Source organism: Pholis gunnellus (genome assembly GCF_910591455.1).
Source record: "Pholis gunnellus genome assembly, chromosome: 19".
NCBI classification, from domain to species: domain Eukaryota; kingdom Metazoa; phylum Chordata; class Actinopteri; order Perciformes; family Pholidae; genus Pholis; species Pholis gunnellus.
The window spans coordinates 4,298,545-4,312,493 of NC_136546.1; the positions used below are offsets into that span (position 1 = coordinate 4,298,545).

Here is a 13,949-nt window from a genome sequence, read left to right on the forward strand (position 1 = left end):
AGAGGTTCAGATACCAAACCACGATCTTCCTCCAAACCTAACCAAGTAGTTCTGTTGCCTGAACACTGCAGGTTCACTAATCGCTTGTATTGATGGACAAAAAATTAACAAAATTACTTTTTGATATCATACAAACGCTTGTATGAGGACACCTTGATTCATTACAGCAGCTAAAGCCACTAGATTAAGAGATCACTTTTAGACGATTTCAGCTTTTTTTAACCCAAGAGTGGGACCAGAGGCTTTTTTAGTGTCTAAAATTAAAGGAGTTCATGTTCTGGGATGCATAAATGTGTTTGATAATTTGGGAGGGGATCTGTGACTTAGATTTTGATATTTCTAGTGTAGACGTAGATACTGGTGAAGTGCTAGTGGAGAGATCAAGGAGTTAGAAATGTCCTTAAATGAACATCTTCACCAAATTCCGTAGCAGTTAGTCTTGTAGCTGCTGAGCTTTCTTGCCCACTGTGTAGGACAGACAAACCGCTATCACCCTCCTGAGGCCCCACAGCTGGAGGAGGAGAAATCTATGGTGTTGGGGCAACGGATAACACCACCTGTTTTTGAGTCTGAGCTGTGAAACAATTGAAATAGCAATGATATGTTGAGTGTGTTTACAGTGCCTTCTAGATAGCAGCCGCACATGCAGAAGCACACCCACACAAATGTGACATGTGGGCAGTGTTGACTTCCAGCTCGTCTGGAATTGTTCTCTATGGCCTCTGGTAACTTATTGTTTCAGCCTGTTGAGTTTCTAGCCAGGACTCTCTGGTCTCAAGTGTTGAAACATGTGTTGTGGTTGTTGAATTATTTTGGCTGGCAGGTAGTGTCAAATCATTTCCAAATCTCCAAAGAAATTCATTTGATGTCCCTTTTGAAAAAAGAACTTCCTGCCTGTACAGAGAAACAAACGACAAAGAGAAATGGGTTCTTATAATGTTTGGAAAAATAGCTTCCTGAAAAGGAGGAGAGACACAGACAAAGTGAAAAGCTGGGGAGGTGTGTTTTATTGTTGCACTATAATACAGACGTCTTAAAAATAACCATTTTTTTGGTGAGATCATTTATTTTCAATTTTGTGTTTAGCGGGAGGGGGGCATTGAAATACAGCATCAGTTTATAGAAAGAGGCATACCTATTGAGTTACACTTCATCAAACATTGTTTGAAAATGCAGTAAAAGTCATGCTTTGGCAGTCTAGGATGCTTATTACCCGCTTGGCCAACTCCAAAACATATTTATCCATTCGGTGAATAAATAAATCTGCCAAGGTCAGCTGTAACGCCGCTCTTTTTTTTCCGTCTTCTTCTTCTGGGTCTTTTTTGTCCTGCTAGACTTCAATATTAATCAAGTAATTAGAGAGAACAACAACTATAAAACAAATGTCCAAGTTCTCCATCCAATGGAAAATGTCTGTTCTTTCCAAACACTCTGTGTTCCAAGTCCACAGCACAGTTCAGTATGCAGACTCTTACCTGCTCTGTAACAACACACATACACACACACACACACACACACACACACACACACACACAGCCCAGGTTTGGGTATTAGTCAGGAATGCTTTGGTTCTACCTTACATATGTATTTAAAACGCTGATCAATTCTACTGATATAACTGTGCTACATGTCACAGAATTCACAGAAAACCAGGATGAGGTATTTTGAGGTCAGGGTCAAAGGTCAGCTAAGAGGTCTATTAATTGCCACTTATTATTGTTATTTGATCAAGAAGGAAAATCAATCTTATTCTCGTATCCAAATCTGTTCACCTCCACTGAGATGCTCTTCGGTGACCCACTCCATCATGATGTGATGCCAGTTGTTGTACTTTTCTGAGCTGGTATGTGTGATCTGCCACAGGGCAACGCTTTCTCTGCAGCAATGGGGATGTCAATGATTTGTATTCATATTTTATTTTAAGTCATCAACAGGTTGGCGAAAGTAAACTTGACCCATTCTGTGAGTGTTTTTGATCTGGTGTTTCTCTCAATGCGAGGTGTGATTGGCCCACTACAGCAGCAGCTGCATCCCATACAGTACGGTGAGTTCAGTGCGCTGAGATGCCACCAAGACGTTGGAAAGTATGGCTATACTTCACGCCTGTGGCGTCTGATCAAAATAAATGCGGTGGGGGTGGCATTTTGCGACACTGAATGCCTCCATTCCCTTGATGGGCATCGAACGGAGTAGTAAAAGAAGGTATTAAATGAAGTACTCTGTTAATATCGTTAACGCTTCAAGGGTACTGGCATCGTCATTTTTTAAACGATGCTCAACTCTGTGTTTCACTGATGTGTGCTCGCTTTACCTTCTGACGAGTCTTACATTTCCCACTAAATGTCCTTGCCATAGTGATTATTGTATTAATTACAATTTTCATATGCATCCTGCAAACATTTTTCTTTATTTTCTGACAAAGTACCCATGTAAACATAAATTCTATTCTCAAACCTATTGCTTAAAATTCCCTGAAACTTGGATCAATGTTTAATTCAACGACTCCTTGTCCCAATTTATATCCAAACTGACAGGAAGTGAATTCTACTTTGCAGATAAAGGGTCCCTGTCGGTATTGTATCGTATGAGGACTATTTATCTTGTGCATTATGAAATGAATGTGTCACCTGGGTGGTTGTAATGCGCTCTGATTCCTGCTCCTCCATAATCTCCCCTGTGTCCGAGATTAAAGAATGTCCTAATTACAGCCATTTTAAAGGAGCGGGTGACGTCTTTTGATGTAATATTACCCTCCAATCCAATTAGCCCAACACTTGTCAACCTCACTCAGCAGTCATGGCCACCAGCCTGAAAGTTAGGCCCAGAAACCTTTCCTTTCTTCCTTTCAAAATTATAATGGCATGCCTCTGCTGATTAACCACACCGCTCTAACCCGCTCTATCTGCTGACGTTTTATTGAGTTGTGAAATAGGTTTTCTGAAAAGATGTTTATAAATGAGAGCTTACCCTCAATTACTTCTGTCAGAGAAAATCTGTGGACTGTAAGGTCCCAAATAAAGGCTGATAGATTAAAATGATATAATCATGATACAGCTACAACACGTTTAATGTGAAACAGATAGAGGAAGTGTTGAGATAAATGAAAACAGACAACAGGGATGGTTCTTATAAAAGGTTTATTGGTACTAAGTGCAGACAGGTTGTAAAAGCAGGACTAAAGGCAGATAAGTTCAATTATACTTACAGAAGACATGCTGTATGAAATAGTGAAGTAGTAAACAGATTGCACGCATCAGTACTGGCAGCATGCTGGTTTGACATCAGCAAGCGATCAGGTTTTGCAATGAGTTAAGGATTCCATCTAGTGGCCACATGATGTCCGACACTTTCTTTAAAAAGCCTCTTAAAATCTGATGTTTCCACCGATGAGGAACTATGAGGAGCTGGCCATCTTAAATGTAATCATCATTAGGTAAGATGACAATGATACTGCATAACTGATACTGATACTGATAAATAAAGCATCCCCTGCTTTATGGTCTGTTTGACTCTAAATGGATCATCATTTACTAAATGAACATCATGCTGTATTGAAGAAGACTTGAAACTAGAGATTGAGACCATAAACTCATGTTTACAATGTTTACTGAGGGAATAAATCAAGAGAGAAGTAGAGTCATTTTCTCATAGACTTTTATACAATCAGACTTCTTTTGGCAACCAGAGGACTTGCCCCCTGATTGCTAGTAGAAAGAATGCAGGTTTAAGACAGTTCAACATTGGCTTCACTTTTCAGAACCGGAGATTGCCGCCTGACTCAGCCTGAAGGGGAAATCACCAGGTGGTGCAAGACTGCTGCAAGAGAGAGAGGTGGCACAGGCTTTGGTTGGGTGAGGGGCTTAGTGGAGATATGGGGTTCAATGCTCAAGAGTTCTGCCCTGCACTATTGTGGCCCTCTGTGCCAATATTGCTGCTGCAGACCCTGAAACTTGATCTGGAGTTACTTGAGGCCAAAGTGAGAAGTAAAAATGGAGACCTAGTGAATGATTACTATTGCTACTTGGAAAATAATTACAGAGAGCATCTTTTCATCTTGACAGACGGGCCAGCAGCCAGGGGCTGAATGACGGTCTCTATAAATGAACTGTATACAGTAGAGCTGTACGCTGTTTCAATGGCAGTCCAGTGGAGTGAACAGATTCAACCTTGCAAAATATTGATAAGTGACTCGTCTGCAATCCACAACACTGGGTCTGGCTAATGAATCCCAATTATTTTATTTGGAATGGGGAATTTTTAGGGTCTGACCAAACTTTTTCTGCTAAGATTTCTGGGAAGGTTAGTTTCCATAAATGAGTAGATTTGGGAAAACCACTCTGAATTGAGATCAGTATTGATCAAATAGGTATCTCCCACCTATTAAGAGGTTGGGAATTTAATTGACTTATTATTCTACTGAAATAAACACTGACACATATATCATTGTGAAGGTTGCATATCACATATCAAGTAAAAAAGCAATAAAATTCGCAAAAGGAGTTCACAGTTGAATCGTGTTTGCTCAAACTTAATTTCACAATGCTGAATAAAATGCTTCCTACAAAGTGGAGCTTTTTTATTGAAGAATGTGAACAGACATTCCGCAAAATTGAAAAAAAGATTAACGACAATAAAAATGAAACAAATAAGTAAATTAATTTAATACAAAAAAGTAACTACGCTCCGTCTCTACACACGTGAGAAGTGTAGCGTAAGTGCCCGTTTTCCACCAATCCGCTCCCGTTCACTAGAACCGGAAGTTGTAAGCGTTTACATTTTCTGAAACAACAACAGGCTTTCAGCAGCATTTCAGCAGAGGTGCGTGTGTCGTTGGATTTACGAGATGAAACACAACTCGAACGTCCCGGCCTTCCTCACCAAGCTGTGGACGCTTGTCGAGGATGCCGACACCAATGAGTTTATTTGCTGGAGCCAGGTAACGCTAACGTTGCAACTGTCTACCTTTAGCTAGTTAGCACGCCAGTTCTAAAAGCTAACGCAAAGCAGAGAGCCGACGTTAGCTAGGCAGTGAGATTAGCCGGAAGGCAACCTAGCATTTAGCCACGCTAATAACAATGAACTGTTGCGGTTCAACAGCCACCTACCTATCGGCGAGCATTAGCCGAAGCTAACCGTTAGCTAGCTAGTAGTTCCTCTTCATCGTGTAACGGTAGCCTGCACGCTGGGCCAAATCCAGTCTGTGCGTCATGCTAGCATCAGTTCCTCCAGGCTTTTTGGCCACCGAGTCCTTATAAAGCTATGTGTGAGCATGAAGTGAAGTGGCACTATGAAAATAGATCCAGTGGCCCACTGAGACGCTGTTCTGACTGTCATTGGTTGTTTCCAGGAGGGCAACAGTTTCCTCGTGTTGGACGAGCAGCACTTTGCCAAGGAGATCCTCCCCAAGTTCTTCAAGCACAACAACATGGCCAGTTTCATCAGGCAGCTGAACATGTGTAAGACTGCGTTTATCTACTTGTCGTGGTTTGTGATACATTTAGTTGGTAGTCTTTGCAGTTGTTTCTACTGGCTGTCTTATTCTGGCTTCACTTGGTCAGTCTGCAGCCACGACTGGTAAGTAGTGATACATGGCCCTGAAACCCTAACCCATAAAGGCTGCGAAGCGAGAAAATAGCCTGTTAGGTTATTGCCCTAGTACTGACTCTCCTCTTAACCGATTAAAAAAGCAGGACTGCAACTAACATTCATTGTCACTATCAAAGAATGGGCAGGTACTTCATTTAATTGATCAAATATTTATCGATACTATGTGAGAAAATGTCTGTTGTAATTTCCCACAGTCCAAGTTGATGTGGTCCAACAGACCAAAACCTAAAGATACTCTGTTTGCTGACATATAAGACAAAGGAGAGCATCACATTCTAACTTTGTGGATCAAAGTTAAATGTCAAATGTTTGGCATTTGAACTGGAAAAGCACTACAGCAATTCAACCAATTGTGTTTTCTTTCTGTCGATTATTCTACTGATCCTTGCAGCTGTAGAAGCTCTGTTGAGGGTAAAGCAGATATAACAATAATACTGCATACTGCATGGAGGGAGGCCATGGTAACCACGGTAACCGCAATGCACAGTGTAAACATTTAATCAGCTGTTGCTCCGAGTTAGTTTGCAGTCATCAGCAGGACAAACTCTCAGTTGGGTGGTCCAGTGCGCAACGTCTGGTTTGGTGTTAGATATGGGATTAAATATACAAGTGAAGGAATGCCGGTGGGTGCCGCCAGCAGTCAGAGGAGTGTGCCCCCCCCCCCCGGTCCGTGTATGTTTTGATAGTCTGTTTTATGGTTTATTTGTTTTTCTTTTGACGAGCGACGCAAAGTAAGACAGGTAGTCCGGAAGTAAGAATATGTCAAAATAAAAGTAAAGGTAATAGAATGACCATATGCAAGAATATGGTTTGTCTATGATGCAAGCACATACCAGGGTAACATTAGAAGACAAATAAATAAATATAAATAAATAAATGTGAGCTGATGGGAGTGTGTTAGCAACAATAGTTGACTACATGCAATTTAATATTAATTTATCTGGCAGCACCCTCCGACACCCCTCTGACTGGCGGCACTCCTGTGACAACTATTGGCACTGGCAGCTTGTGGCTACTACTGACACCTACATTTAAGCAGAGGAAGAGTGAAGATATTTTCAGACATGTATTTTTGGATTGGAGATTTTATGGGTTCATTTTAAAACGTTTTTATATATATATATATATTTATAAATGATAATGACACGGATGATTTATTTTCATTATTTTAGCCGATTGTTGTAAATGACTATAAAAGTAATAATTTGGAAAGAGTGTATTATGTTCCCTTTTGTTGCAAAACCAGCAAAATCATACTTAAATAAAATGATTGAGAAACAAAAAAGTACAACGTGGTTACTCTCAGGATGTATACAGAGAACGGGTGGCTCCGGTGACTCAACTAAAATCATAAAACTGATTTATGGCAGCTGACCTCTCGTAACAACAATGGGTGTTCTCAGGAAATGTGGCTCAGCTCGGCAGCTGCCGAACTAGTGCCGCTCGGGTGCCGAACTAGTGCCGCTCGCCTGCCACAGTTCCGACACCTGCCACAGACCTGCCACTGGGGTGCCAGTGCCACAAGGAGGATCTCGTGCACACGCAGACACCCTGCGCTCTCTCTCTCTCTCTCTCTCTGCTCTTACACCTCATTTAACACCCGTGTCATACACACAGATAACGCATACAAATTGGCTCGAGTTGGGCTATTTCTGGAAATGAAGGTTTGTGACAGACATCTTGATTGTGGGGCATTATTTATTATTTATTTACATCTGTGTGTTCGTGTCCTTGCGCAGATGGATTCCGTAAAGTGATGCACATCGACACAGGCGTTGTGAAACAGGAGAGAGACGGCCCAGTGGAGTTTCAGCACCCTTACTTCAAACATGGACAGGACAACCTGCTGGAGAACATCAAAAGGAAGGTGGGGTCATCTCTATGTATTCTGCATGCTCCCTGTGACACTTGCCAGAAGCCTCGTCATCGCTCTACATTCAGGGCAGAGCTAGGTACGGAGCTAAACGGATAGATACAGGGGAACATTCCCATCACGTCTGTAGTGGAAGTGAAGAGATGTTTGCACTCTGCCGCCCCAGTGGTCTGGTAGGACACGTTGTATTAATCAGATGTAAGGACTTTGTATTTTCACTGACAAAGTTAAGATGGAGAAAAGATGATATTATTGAGAATTTGTTCAAAATAATTAAATATTTTGTCTTCATCAAGACCGTTGACCACCGTATCGGGTTCCTTTTCTCATTTGCTGGCTAATGTCATGTTTTGTGTGATGTTCCTTACATCACATGGCTTCCAGGGTGAAGATACTGCAAACACTACATTTGATTGTAATTACTGTCCGTCAGGTTTCCAACACTCGGCCAGAGGAAAACAAGATTCGACAGGATGACCTGGGCCAGATCTTGGCGAGTGTTCACAGCGTCCACAGCAAACAGGAGAACATCGACGTCAGGCTGGCAACACTCAAGAGGTGAGCGTGGAGCGCTGTGCAATGTTACGGCTTCAACAGAGTGGGGGAAACCCATTTCAGATGACTCGTCAGGAACCAGAAGTCCTGCATTAGCTCTGACCCTTTTCACTTAACACAAATCTAAATGAGGCTCCTGGAACTCAGAGGAGGCAAGGTTGGTGTTGCAGACTGTAAATGAAACTTGTTTTTTGTTTTTGTTCAGGGAGAATGAAGCTCTGTGGAGGGAGATCTCAGATCTGCGACAGATACATGCCCACCAACAACAGCTCATCAAAAAGGTGAGCACGACACCGGATGAACCCAGTGACCGAGTATTAGAAATATAAACGGGACAATTCATTTCTATTTAGTTCCCATGTTTAAATTGTTGTGGCTTTGATTCATTACTTTAGAAAGGGAAGTCTAATGTCACCGCACGCAGCAGGTGTTCTGTTCATCTGAGCCGCAAATCCAGTTTTTCTGTTCAGTCTCAGAGACTCTTCTCTTTTCAGCTGATCCACTTCATCGTCACATTGGTGCAGAACAACCGCATCCTGAATTTAAAACGCAAAAGGTGAGTTCACACTGACAAGAAAAAGACATTTTCCTGGAATGACTCAATGAATAATCTATTATTTAAATAGTCATTGTTGTATTTTTGTCTTGACCAACGACAGTAAACCAGCTAACTCGCTCAGCACTTTAACTGTTGCCGTGTTGTCGTCCGTTTGACAGGCCGCTTCTCATGAACAGCAATGGAAAGAAGCCCAAATACATTCATCAGATCTACGATGACAAAGTGTGTGTGGACCAGGTCAGTGAATTAGACATGGGGGGTGTCACCTATAGTGCACTCCTGATAGGATCGGTTACTCCTCACACTTCACTTTTTAAGCCCCTGTGGTCTTTGTTGTCGCTTTTAAAAGGATGATATTAAATGTGCGACGTGTTTTTATATATGAATATTTGTGTGTCCCCGTTTAGACGTCTGTTAACGGTGTGAATGGCGTGAAAGACTCCGAGATATCGGATGATGTCATCATCTGTGACCTGACCGAGAGTGACGCCGAGGTCGCAGAGGGGTCACCCAGAGCCCATGAGCAAGGGTAAGACCAGTTACCCATAAGTCACCGGGTGACATTCACACTGTTCTCCTGCTTTCAAGCTGCCGTTCATTTTGTTATGTCAATTCAGTATAACTCCGAGTTAAAAAACACTTTGACTACAAAACTTTGAATAAGTTGACTTTAACGGACCAGCCAGTGTATTAAATAGCCAGCGGTATCTTTCTCAATGAAAACGTCCTCCCTCAGTGACATGGACATCGTGGAAGTGGAGCTGGACAGCTGTGCGTTGCTACCGGCTGAGACGGAGGTGAGCACCTCCTGCACAGACGACGTCAAACAGACAGAGGCCGGTGTGTCGGCGGCGGCAGCAGACGACAGCAGTGGAGCGACCAGCAGCGCCCTGCAGCTCAATAAAGCCTCCAGCCTCAGTCTGGAGGACCCCGTCAAGTTGATGGACTCCATCCTGAACGAGAACGGGGCGATATCGCAGAACATCAGCCTGCTGGGCAAGTAAGTGCCGACCTAACCGTAATTCTTACCGAAACAGAACCTCACTCCGAACGTTATTGCAGGCCTACTGGGCTCAGGAAGTATCCACCGATGCGTTATTGAGAGTGCTACCGGTGGACTAATGTTTATTTGGTGAAGGCTTATTTTCTTCTTCCGTTTGGTTTAACAGCAGTCGGCGTCCATACATGTTGCATTTCCGCCATCTGCTGGAGAGCGCTGGGTCTTCCCTGCACTTGTGAATTTTGTGTGACACACAATGAACTGCTGAATCAGTCTTAAAGGGTCACAAACACATTTCCATTTTAAAATGCTAAGCTGACGATTTCTCAAATGAATATAGGGATTGTGAAGGTTATCAAGCCATGCAAATGGGGATGTATTTGTACAACAGTTTATTATTAACGGGTCTCATGCTCCATGTTTTTGTGGATTTTCTTTGTGGAGTAGTTATTCTGCAGTAATGTATAATAAAGGATGCCCACTGGTACGTCTGTCAGGCTTTCCATGTGTTGATACTACTTTAAAATATTCTACATGTTTATGAGAAGAAGAAGAAGAGTTGCTGGCTACTGGTGGAACATGGTGTGTTGTGTGTTGTCAGGATGGAGCTGATGGACTATCTGGACAGTATTGACTGCAGTCTGGAGGACTTCCAGGCCATGCTCTATGGGAAACAGTTTGGCATGGACTTGGATGCCTTCGAGGTAAAAATGACGTCACTGACGAACTAAAGACAATTCACGTGATCCACGACACATCGGATCGCTTTTATTTCAGGGCTGTGGATAAACAATGTCACATGTCTCCACTGCTGTAAAGGTAGCAGAAAGGGTTAATATCAACGTGTGTCAGGTCCTCTGTCACAGACAATGAAGCATGACTTAGTACAGGAACTGTACCTGACTGTATTCATCCAGAAAGGCAAATTACAACATTAGAGCATATTATTGATGAATCTATAGTTAATCCACCTGTTTTATGTTGAAGCTGGTTTCTTGTATTCATCATCCCCCCCGTGTGTTTTCAGGAGGGTGTTTCCTCCAAAGACAGCACGGCACAGCTAAACCGAGGCAGAACAGAGGAAGTCAACACAGGTGAGAACAGGATACTCTCACACTCCACTTACCTTGCTTCTCATTTACAACCGCCGCGTTACGCCACGTACCCCTCTGCCCACAGAAGGTGTGATCTATGAAACCGAACTCGACAGGAGAACGTGCGCCCCCGTACAGACGCTTTGATACATGCATACGCACGTTATGGAGACGGGGGAATGTGACACACTTAGATGAAGTGTGTGAGTGGAATCGTTATACGGGTGATGTAACTTACAGATCCACCGTATCATTCAAACCAGCAGCGTTGTTTGTGCCGCGACTGTTCCCTAAGCATCTTTCAACTGTCAAAGACGTAAAGCAACTCGACTCTTGAATCAAATTCTGCTCAATTAGTGCCATATCATCATCATCATCATCATCATCACCATCACGTTCCCCGCTCCCGGAGCGCAGAGATAGCCAGACTACAAGCGCTCGTAGGCAGCTGATGAAATGATCTGAAACCCAAGATAACATCAGACCGCTTTAAAGAGCTGCAGAACAGAGCTTCAGTGGTTCTCCCAACACTGTGCACTGTGCATATATCAACGGTTTAGTCAATAGGGACAGAGATAAACTGAAATCATCTATCCGATGCCACAATCACAGTGGGTCTCCAATGCACCACACCTCACGGAGCACATCTTCATCACCTGCACATTTTGTGGAAATAAAGCCAGGGACGGCTCTCGCACAGTCATAACACTTCATATCCTCCAAGTCCTCTTCATAATGCCATAACAAAACATTAATAAATAGTGTTCCCCTGGTTGGGGGACACCACAGATTGAAGCGATCAGAACAGATCAGCCTAAATGTTGTGGTGACACTCATCATGTGTAATGCCTCATGATGGCTGCGCTGGCACTTTTAGGACTATGCGAATAGAAGAATTAAGAGGGAGCTTCCTTTGGTAGTGAGTCACCGTAAACAGCCACTGATACGCAGCTCATTTCTCTGCATACACATTCATGGAGCGCTCTGCATCACCCAGTTATGGTTGCATGTGGGCGTGTAGAGGGCGGGTTATGAGGCTGATGCACGTAGAGAGATTTCAAAGTTGATTTGGGATTTATGAAATAACAAAGTCACAGTGGGAGATGTCCCTTTATCTGTGGCCTCTGCAAATGGAAGCCAGTCAGCAGAGGAGAATGTGCTGTTGATGTGTATGTATATACAGCGTGGAGGAAGCTGGAGGTGGGGTTGTTTAGGTCTTCTCCGTACAACACATAAGGACTCTTCCGGTGTCTTGTGTTCAGATAAGCAGTTGATCCAGTACACGTCTTGCCCTCTTCTGGCCATCCTGGACGGCTGCATTACTCACCCGGAGCTGGATCTGGGTCCCAGCAGCAGCAGCATGGGCTCCTATACCAGCCACCTCCAGGCCTCTTCCAGCGCTGCTGCCTCCGTGGAGGCCGAGCCGCCCGCGGAGCTGCTGGACACCAGCCCGGAGTCGAAGCAGTCGGCCCGCAGCTCCCTGATCCGCCTGGAGCCTCTGACGGAGGCGGAGGCCAGCGCCGAGACGCTCTTCTACCTGTGCGAACTGAGTCCCGTCGGAGCGGAGGGCGACGCCGCCGCGCTGGACGGTTTGTGAGCAGCGAGGGGAACCGGTAGGACAGGGATGTTGGTCCACCACAGGATACAGACAGTACTGACATTGGGTGTTAATATTCCCTCACCTCTCTTGGGTGTGCACGTTGAGAAGCAGAAACAGAACTGAAGGAAGCACCAGGCTGCAGGCTGTCCCATGTACACATTTTTACATTCAAGACTTTTGCGTTTATGATGACAAAAATAAGCCACATTCTCATCAAATATGATATTAGTTTAACAGCCTCTGGCAGGTTATTAAAACTTTGGACCTAGAAGATTAGTGTGAAAAACCGCACCACTTCTTACAGTCAGGACAGACGACACACACTGTACACACAGAGCTGAATGTGCCCATGCAGGTCTTATATATATATATCTTCAGATCATAATCACCATGTTCTTCTGTATCAAGAGTAATCCAACTGTTGTCATAGGAACATCTGGATTTATTGGCGACATCATTCTTCACCCAAAGCATGATGGAAAGTTCAGTACCATTCTAATCCAACATGGAAATAGAAAGAAACCCGTGAAAAATATTGTTGTTTTGTTTGATCAATAAATGTTTAGACTCTAAATGTCTCAATATGGTTCTTATACCTCCAGAACACTTCCTGTATCCACTCGTATCCACACAGTTACCTTGCTGTGTGTTTATGAACACACAAAGCGCTTTACATGTGTAGTACTGCTGCCCTTCATCCTGGGAATACGTACACGGCGTGTAGCTAAGACCATCGGCCTTTACCTGCAGTGAAAAGTGAGCAGAAACGGATCAGGGGTCAAAGGGGTAAACCGACTGTCTGAGAAGCGATGATAAGAGTACTTTATTTCCATGAATTCAATGTTTTCATAAACGCAATACTGTCAAATGTAAAAATGGTTTATTGGTTTACACTAACTGTGGCTAGTGTAAGCACTCGACACTCTCGCCTGGATCCTTCTTTGTCTCTTCAGTAGCTTCACCGTCGGTAACGCGTTGCATCACATCCGGTTCCACAAAGTCAGTGAGGCGGCGGCATCTTCACCAACCCGTAACAACACGTTGAACCTTTTCTATGGATTTATTTAGATTTTTGTTTTCTTATCTTTTGCTACATTTCTGTCCACGAAGCTAGCACTCTGCAGAAAAGCAGCGCTCCTCCATTATAAAATAAAACAACAGTTAAATATGCAGTATTTAAGATGTGTGGCCTAGTGTTGTAATTTTGACTGCTAAATCTATCAACATCTCTTAATAAATATATATATATATATATATATGAGTTTACATTTCTCCGTGTTTGTGTGTGTGAGAGACACATCGCCACATAGGAAAACCGGTGTGAACTCAGAGCCCTGATCTCAGCTGTAAAAACTCTCGTTGTGTTCAGTAGCTGAAGTACTTTCATGTTGTGGTTCAGGGACAGTCCTCCCCTCTCTGTTCGCTGATATGGAGGCGCCCATTGCTTCCGGTAGCGCCACGCTTTAGTTCTCAGATACTGGTTATAGTTTGCTCGCCATGGCCACAGAGGTCACGTGGCTTCTCTGTGACCTGCCTGCTTCCCATGAGCTGTCTGTCATTGTTGCAATTCTTGCAGTTAAAATAAAGCAAATGCTACAGTGTTCGTTTGTCGTTCATTGCTTTTCATCAGGAGACTGAGACTGTTTCTATACTCTATAACC

The 13,949-nt window shown here is 43.4% G+C and overlaps 1 protein-coding gene across 2 annotated transcripts; it reads left to right on the plus strand.

Moving 5' to 3' along the window:
* The first annotated feature begins 4,794 nt into the window (after nt 1–4,794).
* On the plus strand, nt 4,795–13,779 carry hsf2 (heat shock transcription factor 2). 2 transcript variants are annotated; one of them, XM_079180105.1, is made up of 12 exons: nt 4,795–4,936; nt 5,348–5,456; nt 7,347–7,474; nt 7,914–8,038; nt 8,241–8,316; nt 8,530–8,591; nt 8,753–8,831; nt 9,002–9,123; nt 9,331–9,594; nt 10,196–10,298; nt 10,622–10,688; nt 11,951–13,779. In XM_079180105.1, the coding sequence occupies exons 1-12, from the start codon at nt 4,844–4,846 to the stop codon at nt 12,283–12,285; spliced, it is 1,563 nt and encodes a 520-aa protein (XP_079036231.1). In that variant the 5' UTR covers nt 4,795–4,843; the 3' UTR covers nt 12,286–13,779. The 2 variants fall into 2 exon arrangements, with proteins under 2 accessions (XP_079036231.1, XP_079036232.1); XM_079180106.1 differs by lacking the exon at nt 11,951–13,779 and adding an exon at nt 10,774–10,864.
* Nucleotides 13,780–13,949: the final 170 nt, after the last annotated feature.